Raw genomic sequence first — 16,881 nt, 5'->3', positions numbered from 1 at the left:
GATTAATAGCGCAAGAGTCTGCTGAGATATTAAATACAAACCCCTTTCACTAAAAGCTTAAATAAAGCTAGCTAAAGCTCAGTATAACAGACCCCCTTCTCTTATTGTAAAGAACAAAGAGAAATTTGGTCAGGTACCAGCTCTCACAAGGTATCGCATGAATGGAGAGAACAATCACAAGGATGTGCGTCTGCCTCCACTTTGGAAAAAAATCACTTAACTGAGAAATTATGTAATATCTCATTACTGCTTGACCTTCAGATACATTGCCGTTTGTGGGCCTGAGATACATGTATCTTCAATTTGAAACAGAGAAAACTTTGCAAGTGCATGGTACATGTTTTTTTATGTAAATCAGAAAAACTATTAGAAACATAAGTTCAACTTGTCAAGAAAAAATAATTCTCTAATTTTGATAATGGATTATTTTCTAAAGTTCCAACATTTTGGAATCCCCCCCCACAAAGATTTAAAGAATGTGTATGATCATCAGAACATACGATTTTGGTCATATTACATTTTTAATAAGAGATTTGGAAAACTAAGCACAAAGTTCATGTACGTGTACACGTAGTGTGTAAAAAAAGACCACTTTCACAATGTGGCTTGGCTGTCCAGGTTCAACTTATTGCACCTGATAGAAATAAAGCCTTTTCTGAAACTGCAGAACAAAGCTAAAACATTCAAACATATTCTCGAAATGCAACAAATTTAAATCTTTATGACTGTTATGACTCAACTGCAAAAGGTATTTTGATAGTGATGGAGTAGGGAGGGTGAGGAGGTTAGAAGGCTAATAATAGAAAAAACAAAAAAAAGGTCTTTTCTGAGGTATGAAGCACGAGAAGATCATCAGTTAGCCCTTAAGATGAAGGCCATGCACATGTTAAGTGGGAGTAAAGATTACACTAGAAGGACCCTATGTCCTCTTTCTCCTCCTTCTTTCCCTTCAATGCCTACCTTCCCCCCCCCCCTCGCTCATATACCATCTTCCTTAATTTGACAGAAGTGAGCAGTCCTTAACTTTCTTAATGTAATGGCAAGCCTCTTTAACACAAGAATTATGACAATCCCAAGGCAAAAAAAAACTATCCCAAGGATGACAATAACAAAACATATGAAAAGTAATGAGCAGAGATTTGATGTCAACCTTAGAACTAAGCGTTAAGCTACAAAGCTGACAGTACAAATGATAATGGTTATGACTATAACCTGAACAATGTTTTTGTCATACAGTATTGTGTAAGTTCTAATACTGTAAACACGACTGTATACAGCAAGGGTATGAATAATAAGACAAATATGAAGGGGATTCCCTTTGTGCACAATTCTGCACCTCTGACATAACTTTTCCTGCTAGAACCATGAGCAGGACACAGAATAGTTATGTCACTGAGTCTTCTGTTATATATTTATGAAAAGCAATTTCTAGTCAATGTTACAATCTTGTCAACATCAAAAATTATAATGTTTCTTTGAATTAAAAAATTTTGGACTGCATGACTCACAGACAATGCCACTAAACTGAGCTCAAAAAATGGCCCAAGGAAGTTTCAAAGGTACCCAAACGTACCCCTTTGGTTATTAAACTCTGCAATTTGTATAAAAAAAAAATGCAAAACGTACATTTCATGTAAATAAACCCTGAAAATTGCCATTGTTTTACAAAACTTTCTTTTTGCAAGCACATCTTAACAGAAGTCATTATAACATGTGATTTTACTCGTTCTGTGGGCCTATAAAGACAAGATTCATGAAGAAACATAGACTTACTAGACATACCATACTAGAACTAGCTTTCAGCAAAATATTTAGCTTCCCGTATCTACATGTGAGATACACATTATAAGATCTCCAAGAAACAGTTGAGCATAAAATGAAAATCACAGAATGAACCTAGATAACAAGACCATGGAGCAAGCCTGTTGCTATTTTGTCACGAGGTGGAAAAATGGAAATAGGTAGCCAATGCTATGTAACTGTTTAAGTCCCCAACTGTCAGCACTTAAGCCTGTATAGGGAAAATCAAGCCCCGGCCCATGCAGACAGCCCTAAACTATAGTGAATATTCATGTAAGATTATCCAACTTGAACAAAACGAAACTTGTCACCTGACGTTGAATGATAGATAGTGTAATCATAGAAGAACAAGCAAGCAGGGACTAAATTTAAATTAACAATCATTACCTTATGAGAGGCAAAAACATGAAAACAAAACAGTCCATAAGATCTGAAGTTTTTCACCAGCCATTTGATCCTGCGACAGGGTGTGGACCGCAAGCTTTCAACTCATCTATCAACTGTAGCACCTTAAGTGCAGGTCCAACCTTCATGAACTGCAACAGCGTGTCTCTGTTTAATAACATCAGAGCCCTGCCATCAATCTCCTGTTCTTGAAAGAATCCTGCATACTCAGCACAATCACTGTTAAGAAAAAACTGCACAACATCTGCCGTGCTCCAGAAGGAAACACTTGGTCTTGCTTGAGGGCTCCTGTCTGGTGCACTTTGATTTCTGTCTGGACTAGTGATAGGCCTGTCTCTGCCATTGGACCATAACATGACTCCTGTACCCCCTGTCTGACTCCATGAGGTCACACCTTGAGACCCACCTTGTCTCCATGATGAAGTATCACTTCCCTGAGAATGATTCCAGGTAGCCACATTGTTATTCTCCGCAACGGATTGATTTAGAGACGAGAGACCAAGATGTGAAAAAGAAGAGGCTACATTAGCCACGCCATTTTCCATAGAGGCAGGTTTTTGCATTCCAACCTCCTGGTTTGATGGAATGGGTGTTCCTTGATATGGCCTAAAGGCTGATAAGTTTGCAGTAATAGAACTTTCAGTGTTATTGTGAAGGTTTCCAGGAGAAGTTTGAAAACCAGAAATGGTTGGTTGTTGATGAATTGTTTCATTTTGTCTATGAACAGTCGGTGCAGGTGGTACTGAGGACACCCTTGGGGGAGGTACACCTTGAAAATTGCGAGAATCTTGAGAGGCATTGGTTTCCAAAGACACAGCTGGAGAATCTTTTCTGAATCGAGGAGCCAGCTCTCGAACACCATTGACCTTTTTCGGGGGTAAAGTTTTGTTGGAAGTTCCATTAAACGTCATAACATCAGCATCTTGTAGCCTGCCATCCTTGAGACGACAGTCAGATGAACCCATTACATATTTTGTCCCTTGACTTTCATCCCTTTTTCTTGCACTGCTGCTATTGCTATCCTCTTCTGATGATTTATCATCGTGGTGTTGCTTAGCATTTGAAAAGGGATAATTTTTTCTGGGCTTTTCAGACACAAAAGCCGGCCTGACTGCCAAGATGCTTCCATTGAGCTCATAACCATCAAACTTTGACAATGCACTGTGGGCTTCTTTAGAGGTTGTAAACTTGACAAATGCATAAGGAAAAAATTCTGGCTGACTAGCACGGCGTGCTTTTGGTTCCATAATTTTACATACGGCAACACGTCCAACAGCAGAAAATGTTTTGCTCAGCACCCTCTCCGAGATGTCCTCTGGAAGATTACTCACATGCACTCCATACAAACCGAACATATCTCTTGGAATAATCGAATGATCATTTTCTTCTGCTGTTTCGTTTAAAGATTTAAACGTCTTTGCTGATTTTTCCTCGTACTGAGAGAGTTCTTCTGAGCTACTCATCCTGACAATGAAAAGAATATAACAAAAAAATCCCCTTAAGCTTATTGAAATGTTATTGAGTTGGATGCATAATAATGTAACCAGCTGAAAACGATAGCAAATACAAACAAAGCTTTCTCGTAAATGACGTCGGTTAACTTGTGGTGAATTATTTCTCATTTGCAGTTACTTATGCGAAGAAAAGGCACTAAAACTGTGTACAGGCAAGTAAAGCTCAGTAAAAAACTCCAGAAATTACAAACCTGTGCTGTTTACAAGAAATCGACAAACAGATCTGGAAGCGTCGAAGCGTGCAACACAAAATTCACGTGGAGAAATAAAATGGCTGAATGACAAGACCTGGTTACTAAGCACTGTCACTCTTTTACGCGTGACGCGTGATTTGAGCATGATTTGGCGTGACGAAATTCGGACTCGTGAATTGCCAGTCTAGTATGACGCGTGATCTGCTTGGTTTAGGACTGTGATCCGTGATTCTGGATGAAAAGAAGCCAAGGACTTTTTTTTGTGCAGAGGACGCGTTTTCACGGCTTGATTTATGCGTTTTAGGATTTGTCTCGCACTGTGACTAGTCTGAGAGATCAAGTCTTACTACTAGGCCTATTGAAAGGCAAATGCCACGTAAATTAACTGAATTTATTCAATAATGTATTTTTCGTTATTCGTGAAATAGTCTAAAAACATACGGGATTCGTGATTGAGACCTTTACAGCCCTGCACCAACACTATAGCGCAAGTTTCCTTCGTTCTTAATTGTCCGGCTTTTGAACCTTCTCATTTCATCCCACTTCATGATGCACGGCTGGGTGGCTTTCATGTGTTAAAACGGCGTTGGAATCGCTTTTCTTTTACAATTTTCCGACAAGTATCAACGTCACCTTTTCACGGGATCCCCCCTCCCCGCCCGTATTGCCCGAGGAAAGACTATAGTTACTTTTCTGCAACCAGTGGGTCGTGCTAGGACTGCTATAGTTCTACAGTGTTGGTAACCTGTCCTTTTTTGCAGTTTAGAATTCATCGTTGAATGAAGACTTCACTCTTATGTGCAAATTTTAAAGAAAGGCTGTGTTCGCAGGCTTAGAAAATTCTTTTTATTTATTTAAAAGTCTCTTTGTTCATTTTTATAGTTCAGAGTTCATCCTCCAATGAAGACTTAGACATTTATGCTTAATTTTAAGACACTTACAACTTGTAACTTCTTTCAGTGGTAAATTGGTTTTGTTTGCCTTTTTATTCTCTAATAACTTCTCTAGTATTTATACAATAAAACATATCTTTCAATTGAAAAGGTAGTCTTAACGTATGTTGGATGTCACGTCTAACTCAAATTTAAACAAATGTGAGTGTTTCGTCAACAATTGCACGCACTCGCTTAAAATGGTTTCTTTAAATAAAAATTTATTCTTCAATAAATATATAAATTGCTTTGTTTTTAAAGGAGCCATGTCGCGCCGGATATCTTAGGACATATTTTCGGCAATGTGCATATCTACCTTCAAATCGAAGGTAGCCTGTTCCAGGCTCTCGTGGAACAGGCTAAATCGAAGGAGGTCTCGTAATAAGAGTAAATTAAGGTAAATAAGCTCCAAATGAAGCATAATAAGTACCGAGGGTCAAAAAAAAAAACATCCTCGGATACCCAGGGGCAATGAGTCGGGGCGAAACAAAGTAAACCGAGTTTACTTCGATTTTCCTCGACTAACTATCCCCTGGGTTCTGAGGATGCGAGAAAAATGACCGTTAAGATTCAGGATAACCTGCCACGCGCTTGAAAAATTGAGATTAAATTTTACAAAATGAACCATCCGTGACTCAGCTCCTTTAAAACTAAATAAAACACGATTTTATATGCACAACAATGCTCGATTATGAGCAGGGCCGTAGGCAGGGGGGGGGGGTGCGATGGGTTTGTCCACACTCCCACGGGCCACAATGGTCCGGCTAATCGGAGAGTGAGAGATAAAATGACTTTCAGAATGCAGAAGCGTGAGCTTCGTTCACGCCTCCGGCGCTGGCACCCACCCTGCAAAATCCTGCCTATGACCCTGATGAGTAATTACTTCGAAATAGATTTTGGGATAAAAATTAGCGACACAAAGACAGGACGTTTCAAGCGCAAATAAAGCGACTTCGTATCGCTTATTTTTATCACAATATAAAATAGTAGCAGTAGTTATTGCTATTGCTGTTGCCACTGATATTAGGGAGTTTAAGCAAAATACAACTGCAACTGCTACGGGAATGTCGCTAAAAAAGATTTAACGAGGAGTACAATAGCACTGCGCTTGCGTAATAAATTTTTACACATTTCTTTGCAGTCCTCCGCAAAACAACGTGAAATGGCCAAATTCTATGTTATGGTAAAAACGTGAAACAAAACGGCGAATTTTTCAAGCCTCCATTTGGAATTTAAACATATGATCCGAGGATAGTTTGACACCGAAAGAAAGTTTAAATTCATCAAGATTATCGCGAAATGCTCAAGTAAAATATAAATTCACTTTTTAATCGACGTAGTACTCGGCGTCGATCGCCGAGGTGGTTGCTTAAACTCCCTATTATTATTTAATACACTCTATATCACCGCATCAAGGGAAAACCATTTGGATCATTGCATAATTAGATGTCTCTATACTCAGACTCACATAACAGCGCAGCGATTTTTGAATCATGTCGGTTGTAAAACTAATCTAAAACTACTCACAACCATTCACTGCCCGGCGCACATGGCGCAATCAGCCAATCACGACTCGAGGCATAAACATTTACCCGGTGGTAAGCGCGGGAAACATGTGGCCGGTGGTCAACTCGGAAAAAATATGTAGTCAGTGACAACTTTAAATAGGGCGGGAATGTCGCGAAATCCAAATGACGCTTGTTTTGGGCTGGGTACATGTTTGGCTGAGAAGAAATCCTCATTTTAAGTGGTAAGTGCAAGACGCGTAAGTGACCCAGTCACTTAACGGCATGAATACTTTCCGAGGTCATTCTTAAAGCGCTCAACTGTGAGTCAGAGCAGTTTTCAATTAACTGTCGTATTAACAAAACAATGGCAATATTAATAAAAGCCTATTGCGGAGGACGCCAACAATCCAGTGATCCAATCAAAATTCGAAGCAAATACACGTTGCTGGCGCGAAAAGCGAGCAAACGTGCGTGAGCGAATCACGAACGGTTTTGATACAACTTCAGATTGATTGAGAAAATGGCGGGGAGTTTTTTAAAGCGATTACTAAGCAAAGTAATGCAAAACCAAAGCAAACGCAGATCACTTTCATCACGAAGTGAAAAGCCCTCTGTCAAGAAGCTATAGTTACACTCGAAAAAGTTCTGAAGCTAACCTCGAAATGACCGTTTACGGTTTTCCCAAAGTAGTGTTTTTCGTCTTTTTCCACTGGTGTTATCAAAATTATGCTTTGTGAAAGACCCCAGGGGGGTACTTGCAGTATACATGACGGGGGGGTCCGACGGAGCTTCATATTGGGAACCCAAAAAAATACCCGAGCCTGAAATTTTACACCCAAAAAAATACCTAGCATCAACATTTTCTACTCCAAAAAGTATAAGACCTAGCACCTCGATACTGATTTATTTAATCAAACAGACTTTAGACCTAAAAAAATACATGACAGATCTCTTGACTCAAAAAAATACCGAGGGTGTAAATTTTCAACCCAAAAAAATACGTCGGACCTCCCCGTCATGTATACTGCAAGTAACCCCCTGGGTGAAAGACTGTTCAGTCTTTTTCTAAATTGATCATACAATGTAAGCTCCTCCCTACATGTGTAGCATGTGTGAATAGTGTGAAATAAATGTGAAATCTTAAACCCTGGTTATCTGGTTATAGAGAGCTAGAGCTAGAAATGCCTTTTGTGGCGCATGGTACGTACAGTTTCTTCTCCGTTCGGCCCAAGGCGGAACAGATACTTCGGTAATAATAGAGATTGGATTTACACTTGATCTTCTAACTGCAATCATCTCCAAGCACTTGTCATAATCCAAAATTCAGCAGCAAGACGCATTTTCTCAGAATCCATTCACAGCTAGTGAATACTGATGAAACTTTGAATCGGTATAATTTCGTTTGATATTGGCTGGTGTAATTTGGTGGTAACATATTGTGTAGCTGTGTATCCCAGAAGTCCTCTGTTTACGACGTTTCTCGTCTACTCAGCACTCGGTCGATGGGGAATTGTCATCGGCGTTTGGTGAGAAGCGGGGAGGGGAGGGGAGGGGAGGGGGGGGAAGGGAAGGGACGGGAGCTAAGGAAGGATGCCTTATTGACCTCCAAATCACTTCCTGCTTGTAGATATTTTTCTCCATATTCCAACAGTAAACTGAAACGTTTCTCAAACCGTTGTCCATAATCCGTTACTCGAGTATTTGACGGCACCCCGCGGATCAACGGGCTCCGAGACTTTTCGTGACTGCGAACATGAGGCAGTTATATTTGCAGGTGCTTTAGTGGGAAGATCCCCGTCGATAGTGTCCTGTGATTCGAGGGACGAATCGCTAAATTGCCTAGTGACGCTGAGTTCCTCGCTACTAGAGTCAAGAGCGGCATTCGGCTCCGCGTGGTGGACGTCGTCATGAGTTTTACGCGAAAGTGGCGGATCGAGAAATTGTCCCATCAAAGAAATTGTAGATATTTTGTAGAGAGACGTTTTTTCTTGTACAGTGCTGGCAGACGGTGGTTGAACGCTTCCCGTCGCTTGAGATGACGCGTTCGATGACTTAGGTGGCGACGCACTGAAGTAAATGTCCGCCTGTTTAGGCAGAACAAACAATAATTTGTATTATTTTTAGCAGTGGTTAGCTCTAAAATATTACGTTAAACTACGATGACTGAGGTTCATAGCTCCTAGGTGAAATTTTTTTTCCAAATTGCTATAAAAAGGAATTCTTAACTGCACATGAACCGTACATTGGACACTGACCCAAAGTTACTTTATTTGAGTTAGTTGGAAAAAAGTAAACTGTAGCGTAACTACAAGAGAAACGCGTGAAACTGAAGCAGCGTTTATAGCCTGTTCCAGGCGTTTGGTTATCTGGAAAGGTAGAGCAGCACGAAGAACGGCGGGTGGGAAAAATAGACGAGGGCTAGTCGGAGAGACGCTACCTCGCCCAAACCTCTCGATTTTTTCCAGGAGCCGTTCTTCGCGCTTATCCCGTTTTTTGTAGTGCCCCCAAACAAACGATCGCCTGAACAGGCTATAGCGTTTGTGACCAGAAACGAAGTGACCCTGCGTGTAGACGTCAACTTGCAAGGAGCAAGGAAAATAGACCTGGGAAGATACCTTGAATGTTATTTTGCGGTCACTGGGGGTGGGGAGAGGAAGGAGGAGTATAATTAGTCGAAAATAAACTTTAAATAAATAAAACTGCAAGTATTTTTTCAGCGTACCTTAGCTGATATGAGGCAGACCTTGGGTAACACCAGTGTATGAACCAAGTTTGCGTTGACAACAAGACGTATTTCTATCGTGTTAGTGGTGAACGCCAACAGATAAGGAAATGCACAAACTGCAATATAAAGTTCGTACAAAACAAATTCAGCAGACTCGGCCTAATACAACATGTTTTAATTTACCCACTTAAAGTTAGTTGGGATAGACTTTAGAGTTTTACATACCGACAGAGTTCGGAGCCGAGTTCCACTGAAACGAGAAGCTAGATGACTGCTCTCCTGTTAACCTCTTAAATATTGATTGGTCTGTCAGATAAATAAGTTAAAATCATCTTAAGTACAGCATCAAGTAATAAGTTAACATAGTCGCCTTGTCTTTAAAAGTAAACTTGAGATAAATAAGCAGCCTTTCTGAGTTTTGTAAATCACGTCCTAAAGTTGTATTTGTCACTTGTTGTTGTCACAAGTTGTACGTTGTCACTTGTATTTTCTTGGTATAAAGGCTCGTGTGTATACCGAGAAAATACAAGTGACTCGTGGGATATTCCATAGCATACCACGAGAAAGTGTTGTGTAACTATTTTATAGCAAGCCATAAAAAATACGCTTATCAAAATTCGCCGAGAATACAATCGCAGCGCACGATAGGAAGGTTGGGTTGAATCAGTACCGTCGAATATACAACGGCTTTCCTGTATTCTGATTGGCTGTATTTTCTATGGCATGGTATAAATCTTAGTAGAATGTGAGCAATTTACGCTGTGTGTATTTTCTAAAGAGACTTACGATTGAACGAAATGAGTAGTTCAGATTCCTCTTCTTCGTATACATCAACTGCTGACACGAGAGTGGCCTTCTGCAATAAAAACAAAATAATTTAACTGTTGCCGCTGTCCTGCGCTAGTTAGTTTTATCTCGAGCGTTGTGAGATTCAGTGAACACTTTTTATACGTGTATCTTCACGCATTTATCTTCACCCCATCCCTCTCCTTCTCCTCGAGAGTTATTTTAAACAATTTTCGGGGGATTTTTGTTACCTTTTGTTTGTCAATACTGTGTATTTTCGACACGTTTCCTGCCTCGCTAATGAGATCAAATTGATGTTTGTAGCCCACGCATACAAGACTCTCGTGAGAACTTGTGTATACCAATGTCATGAGAGTAGGCGCCTCTCCGACACTCACTTCCTGTAAAACAAATAATGGGTAACATGAAAATCAGTCAATAAAAAAAAATTCAGGTTAATTTTTTTTTCGTGAAAGCCGTTATTTGAGTCTTCACAGGTATCTTCACGCATGAACGAAACGAACGAACGAAGGTAAACGAACACCCGACACGACAGCGAGACTAAAATGGCGGGAGTCTATTTACCACCGCTATGTCAAAGCTACTTTCCAGAAAATAATTCAAAAGCTTCCATTTCGTTGCAAAAACAGATTGCAAGCTATAACCGTTTTAAGGATGAAAAAAGGCTTAAAGGAATTCGAAAGGGGAACTCTCTTGACCAATTCAAAATTTCCCCTCCTCCCTGCCTGCCACACTTCTCATATTGAGACCTATCGACCCCGGGGGGCCCCCCTCCGGGCCTATCGCATACGTTTGGAATCGCGCAAATTTTGACAACACACCTTTATGATCTCAAATCCATCCGCCACGTCTTTATTGCTTCCCACTGACCACGTGCTCCATACTACAGGGTGCTTCCAACGTAATAGTGTCACCTTCCTCCCAACGGCTACTGCAAGCTTCAGCTCGCCATCACCCGACTGGCTGACAGCAAACAGATGGCATCCTGTGAAATGACAAATATAAATATTGAAACATGAAAATTTTCTTAAATCTTCTCGAAGATATTAGCTACTAATATTAAAAATATTATTAATATTTTTTAAATAATAATAAAATTCGAGAGAAAATAAAGTGTAGAGGTGAAGTGTGAGTGTAGAGGGGCACCCCCTCTTAGTTTATTCTAGTAAAAAAGGCCCACTTGGTTTGCCCTAAAATGCAAGAAAACTCCCATCCCCCACTTTGATAGTCTCCTTTGCAGCCGTTATTTGGGATGTAACGCAACGCTCCCCCCAAGAAGCTTATTTGGGTGGATCGTTTCGTGACATCCCAAAAAACGGCTGTGAAGGAGTCGACTACCGCCTTCAGCACATCCGGATCCGCCACTGAGAAGACAAATTACTAGCTTCTGATTAAGAGAAACAAAGAACTTGATTGAGAAAAGGCTGCTGGATTTCTGCAACGAAAAGTTTGGACGTTCTCGAACTGCAACTTTTCCGTTTTTAAGTATCCCAAATAACCCTATTTACTCTACTCTCTGTGGCGTTACCTTTGCTTTTCTCGACTCGGTGGTTTTTGCAAAATTGCCTGGTCTTTGGTTCTTCATCTTCGTCTTCGAAGTCCGTCAGTCTAAACACGTACAACTTGGACGAGTGGAATTCTTTTCCTTTGTCCACTCGGAATAAAAGAAGCCCAAAAGCTTCCACAACACTCATTTGTTTTGCCACCACTGACTTGTCGAATAAATAGCGATGTTTAGCTCCTAAAATAGAAAACAAGAAACTTGATTGTTAAATAGCAATCACTGAAAAAATTACATACAGCTGGTGGAATGACAACTTATCCTTTCATGATAGCGAGAGAAACTTTTCTTACCCATAACTGTAAAAAACGTTCCCTTAATTTATGTAAACCAGTTAAATTATATTAATTCCAATAAACTCAAACAAAATGATAGAAAGCAATCAAGAAGGCTTTGTGGGTCCTTGTTTCAAATCTCTGGATCACTGGTTGTCCCCATTGTATTAATTGCTCACCAATACCGTTAGGTATTGCTAGTTATACCTTGTAGGCGAGACGGCGATTGGTCAATTCTTTCGAGCCGGAATCATGCATTGTAGTGGATTGGGAGGAGTATTATAAACGGCTGGAAATCTAGGCACTAAAGTTCATGTTGCAACGACATTTGTCGATAATCGCTACCTAGGCTTTACCAAAATTGTGCGATTTGTGAGCGACGCACACAATAAACTGACCGGAAGAGTATATAAATTCTACCTTGTAACATTTGGATGCCATCCTCTGTTCCCAAAACTAGACTGTCACCTGTACACAAATGGAGAAAAGATCGTTTAAAATACATTAAAAAGAGGTTCGAAAATGTCTATAAACTTGGATTTTTTTATTTATTTAATTTTTCATCCATAAGTATCCTCTTTTTAGAGGTAAAATTTTTTGAATTATATTACGGCAATGGTATCGGACTTATGTTCTGCAAGGAAATAAGAAGACTAAAGAAAAAGAAGAAGGAAATATGGCGCTGTTATTGTTTTAATGTAGATCTTCGTCTTTACCTGACGGCTATGTCAGTAGCGCTATCCAGAATCAACCTATTACTGAACTCATCTGGTAGGATAATCCTATTCCTCTTTACATTTTTTGTTCAGGTGTTTTGACAATTTTCCTGCCTTTCTAAGCCCTCCTATTACACCCTAATTTCGCCATAAATACCCTTTGCAAACTCTCACAACATCCCCCATTTTCTGTTTCTTAAAATTAACAGCGTGAGCCTGTAGTAAGCAAGGAAAAGCTTATCATTAAACAAATTACCTTACCCCATGAATCACCGCAAAATATTTTTGTAGAAAAATCCTCCAAAATACACTGGGGTTTCCATGGCTGTAGATGGAAGAAAAACAAAGAACATGTAAGCCAAAAAAACACGCTTTGACTAATCAGATCAACTGTCACTCTCCCTGATAAAATCAATCACCATAAATTTTTTCCTGACCTCGCTTTTTAAGTTTCCAGAGGTACTCGCCAGACTGGTCGGTGCATCGCCTTTTACTATTGTCTTTAGCTTCAAGGACTGGGAAATAAACGAAACAGATCATTTACTTTACAACTTAGACAAAGTAAAGTGCTGCACACATCCGTTCCAAACTACTCATGGAACGTTCTTCATAGTCTTAAAAACTTAATAAAGATAAAAAAGACTTAAGGAGACCGTTTTTGGTCTTGCTGAATAATATAAAGCATCTTCATATTTTTAAAATTAGGTTTCCGGCAACTATCCAGCTTAGTTGCAACTATTTACCTGTCCAAACTGCAAGAACGCTTGTTCTTTTTCCATACTCTTCCGGCGATTGCCCCGAGACGAATCCGTGATAACGTCATTCCAAGATTTACGAGCGCCAAGTTTCTATGACAGAGACAACAGAGTTTGAAATTATGATAGTGAAAAAAGGGCGAACGTATTCCAGTACCCCCAGGGCTTGCTTCTAACTTGTTTTAGTGTTGTCTTGTCCTGTAACAGTAAACTAGGAATCCCATTTTCATTCCTTGACTCTTACATAAGAGTATTAGAATGGTTTCCGCCGAACATTCGAGCAATAAAGGCAAAAATAAAGTTGCCAAAAAAAATCTCATACCACGGCTAGGTAACAGTTTGAGTATAGCTAACAAAAATTAACCAAAACTTTAGCACTCAAGCTGACCCCGCGAGAGGAAAATGGATTTGAAATTATCTATATTTCAGTTTAAACGGACGTTTCACGTTAGTTCAGTTAAAACAAAATAACGCGCGAGTTAAGTATTTTTATGAAATTTGACTTAAACTTTCTCGAAAATGGTTTAGAATTTAATCGCGGTGTAAATATGAAAAATGAGATGTTTCAAATGTGTATAAAATGTTAGCGTGCTATGAGTAGATTTTTGATAATTAATTTTTTTACTCATTGCTTGAACGTTCAGCGGAATCCGTCATACTTGCTTCAGTTGCAGACATATTTCAAAGACAAAAGAGGACTGGACGAAAGTTAACCTAGCCAAGAACTACGCCCAGACCCTACCTCGTGCATGTGATCTTGAAGAAGCCTGGTAATGAGACTGTCCAGTGTTCGCTGGCGTCTGTTACTGAACGTGGGTGATCCGTAAGCAGCTTTCTCGCCGTTCATTACTGAGAGGAAAAAATATGAAGGGGTAAAATGTTGGGATGAATCCATTGTAACATCAGTTAAGCAAAGGAAATGGCGCTGGATAGGCCACACTCTCAGAAGAGAATGTAACAATGTGACAAGACAAGCCTTGCACTACCACCCACAGGGAAAGAGGAAAGTTGGACGACCAAGGAACAATTGGAAGCGATCCGTGCTGCAGGAGTTGGAAGGAGTAGGCTACTCCTGGGAAAGAGCCAAAGCACTAGCAAAGAACCGCGTACGCTGGAGGAAACTGGTGGACGCCCTATGCTCCCAAGGGGGTGAAAAGGAACAATGATGATGATGATGAAAATGTTGGGATAAGGAAGCATAGACAGGTTTTAGAGAAAACATCTAAAAGCGCTTTAAGCTACGTAAGGTAAGGTGTGGTAAATTAGCACTTACACTTTACGAGAAGAAAATCTCTAAATTCCTGGTGATCGTTAAAAACCGGTGGGCATGGGAGAGGTGGGCCGAAGATTGGCACATTCTTTTCAGAAAATACCGTCAATCTGCAGAAAATATCATTATTTTGTTAGTTAATTTTGTTGGTTTTTATTTACAACTTACAATGGCTTGAGGTAGCCTGTCGGTACGGCTGTACACAGGCTAGCTTGAGGTCATATAAGAAGTTTGACGTCTTACCGATAACTGTTGTCCGTTTTCCTGTACGATACAAGAGCATATATGTCTTGGAGAACAGTTAAGAATTGCAACAATAGAATTGCGTTCCCAGAAGACAATAACATTCGATGTAACATTTACATTTCTCATATCAAATATAACAGAGATATATAAAACTTTTGAATTCTCCAAACTGCCCACTGTGGTGCATCAGGGTAAATAAGCACCCACAAATTTAACACAATATGATTTAAATTATTCTGGTACTCTGTTTGTCGGTTTTGTTAATGTCGGTTTGTCGATTGCACATTCAAGTCTTAATCCTGCTGAAGTGAAATTGAGTTACATTAGAAGAAATAAAAGATACGGACAAATTTGGACTTGATTGTTGGAGGACTGAACGAGAAAGACTTGTCATCCCAGTCTTGGAAGACGATTATAACGATGTCGTTTCCGATGTGACGTTTGCGCTCCACCTGATGGGGGAAAACAGAACCAGAATATTACACGTGAAAACCACGCCCAGTTGCTGAGAAAAAACGTAAACAAATAAATATTTAGGGAATTCGCATTCGGGCCACTGGTCCACACCACTGGAGCTTATCCCGGTTAATGGCGATTTCCGTAACATGAAGCAACAAGTAGTATTTCTGGACCCCGTAGATGGGATGCAAGTCCATAACAGGTACACCGAAGGCATTTTGTCAGGTTTCCCTGAGAAAGGCACCGTGACAGTTACGTCTCTTGCCCAAGAATACGACACAACGATTTCAGGCAACCCTCGAACCTGCGTCACTCGATCCGGAGCCCAGCGCGCTAACCATTAGGCCACTGCGTCTCCCAACTATTTAGTAATGAAAAGTTCACGTCGATTTTACATTTACTGCAAAACAGAGTTTAACACATGTTCGTCACCTGCTGTGGATTGTCTGGAGTAAAAGGCAACATGGTAGATACGTGAAACATGATCTCGTGTCCTTCGTAGATCGTATAAAGAGAGTGCAAGCCAGTCATATTGTCTGAAATAAAAGCAAAACCAAATAAGTTAGATTTATTAACCGCCCTTCAGATACATTTTGCTCATTATCTCTATTCTCATTGGCTGAGAGCATACACTGGTGTGAACAGGCAGCTAATTCACACAAGGCTTGGGCAACTTACTTTTGACGTCCAGTCCTCCTCGATACTTCTGCCAACCCTTGAGTTCTATCTTGTCGCCCATCAACTCCAAGAAGCGCTCGAAATCTTCACTCACGTGTACTGAAAATAATTAAAACGTTTCGTTATTTTCACTTGAGTATTGAAAGTAATTCGCATTTGTTTTAGTTTTACAGTACTACGCTTAATAATTGGTCAATCTATCATATTAAAATAAAATCAAAACCAATAGTGACTCGCTCAAACACGTTTTCTCGCGCTTCGCGCCGGTTACATGTATTTGCTTCTAGTTTTGATTGGTTTAATGGATTGTCTCATGAAAATGCCCACTAAAGCTTGCTTCTCACTAGCGATATAACAACAGAACAAAAAGATCAAGCATACGATGCCACATTCTACAAATAAGACGGAAATGTCAGCTACACAATATGACGCCTATAGAAGGAACATAACGACATCAAACATGACGACATAACGGTTACACTGCAAGGGAAAAGCTCTTGTCAGTTTCTTATGTCGTTATGCCCACTGCCATTACTGCCGTTATGTCGTTTTTTTCGCCAGTCAATGCAGTGTCAACCAGACTGGAAGTTACAAATATAGCAATTTCAGGTGTGACTGGGACCAGCGAACAGGACTTTGGTGTCTTGTTATGGAATACGCTCCCTTTATTCTGGAGGTTACAAATGTAGTGTTTGCGTGTGACTGGGACCAGGAATAACGTGTTGAAAGTGACAAAACTTACCATTGCTGAACACTTCGTCGTCCGTAGTCTGTCCTTGTTTGGCGTAGAGAATTCCAAACTTGAAGTTGACAGATCCCTGCCAGGAGAAAACAGACCGTCAACCAAAAAAACCTTTGAACTATAAAACCGTTAAAGCCCGCTACATGTTCGTTCAGTCCTCCAATAGCATCAAAATACCACAACATATTAAATGCAAGTTTTTATTTACCTCTTGTTCTTCCAACACAAGTAATTCCTGCAAAAAAAATACATGAAATGGTGAAGCAACAAAAGCATCAAATTGCACATAGAAGA

At 40.0% G+C, this 16,881-nt stretch overlaps 2 protein-coding genes across 2 annotated transcripts in view; both read right to left on the bottom strand.

Annotated features, from left to right (window-relative positions):
* Positions 1 to 838: 838 nt before the first annotated feature.
* On the bottom strand, positions 839 to 3,990 carry LOC144628923 (uncharacterized). Its single transcript, XM_078487051.1, has 2 exons — positions 3,911 to 3,990; positions 839 to 3,669 (listed from the first exon to the last, which is right to left on the bottom strand). Exon 2 carries the CDS (start codon positions 3,666 to 3,668, stop codon positions 2,241 to 2,243), a length of 1,428 nt encoding a protein of 475 aa, XP_078343177.1. The 5' UTR covers position 3,669; positions 3,911 to 3,990; the 3' UTR covers positions 839 to 2,240.
* Positions 3,991 to 4,880: 890 nt separating this feature from the next.
* The window catches only part of LOC144628861 (laminin subunit alpha-3-like), a 41,197-nt gene continuing 29,196 nt past the window's right edge, over positions 4,881 to 16,881 (bottom strand). The window contains 19 exon segments of the mRNA XM_078486967.1: positions 4,881 to 8,437; positions 9,076 to 9,194; positions 9,304 to 9,384; positions 9,865 to 9,934; positions 10,116 to 10,265; positions 10,707 to 10,870; positions 11,414 to 11,626; positions 12,142 to 12,189; positions 12,699 to 12,762; positions 12,875 to 12,952; positions 13,181 to 13,285; positions 13,935 to 14,041; positions 14,466 to 14,572; positions 14,706 to 14,751; positions 15,052 to 15,160; positions 15,600 to 15,703; positions 15,846 to 15,944; positions 16,588 to 16,663; positions 16,796 to 16,822. Coding sequence (XP_078343093.1) covers positions 8,021 to 8,437; positions 9,076 to 9,194; positions 9,304 to 9,384; positions 9,865 to 9,934; positions 10,116 to 10,265; positions 10,707 to 10,870; positions 11,414 to 11,626; positions 12,142 to 12,189; positions 12,699 to 12,762; positions 12,875 to 12,952; positions 13,181 to 13,285; positions 13,935 to 14,041; positions 14,466 to 14,572; positions 14,706 to 14,751; positions 15,052 to 15,160; positions 15,600 to 15,703; positions 15,846 to 15,944; positions 16,588 to 16,663; positions 16,796 to 16,822 — 2,184 coding nt within the window. The 3' untranslated portion in view covers positions 4,881 to 8,020.

Source organism: Oculina patagonica, chromosome 1, assembly GCF_052425735.1.
Source record: "Oculina patagonica isolate OP01 chromosome 1, crgOcupat, whole genome shotgun sequence".
In the NCBI taxonomy this organism is placed as follows: domain Eukaryota; kingdom Metazoa; phylum Cnidaria; class Anthozoa; order Scleractinia; family Oculinidae; genus Oculina; species Oculina patagonica.
This window is presented reverse-complemented; position numbering and strand designations above follow the sequence as displayed.

Coding starts and splice junctions, on each gene's coding strand:
- LOC144628923 (XM_078487051.1), bottom strand. CDS start 3,668: ATGAGTAGCTCAGAAGAACTCTCTCAGTACGAGGAAAAATCAGCAAAG.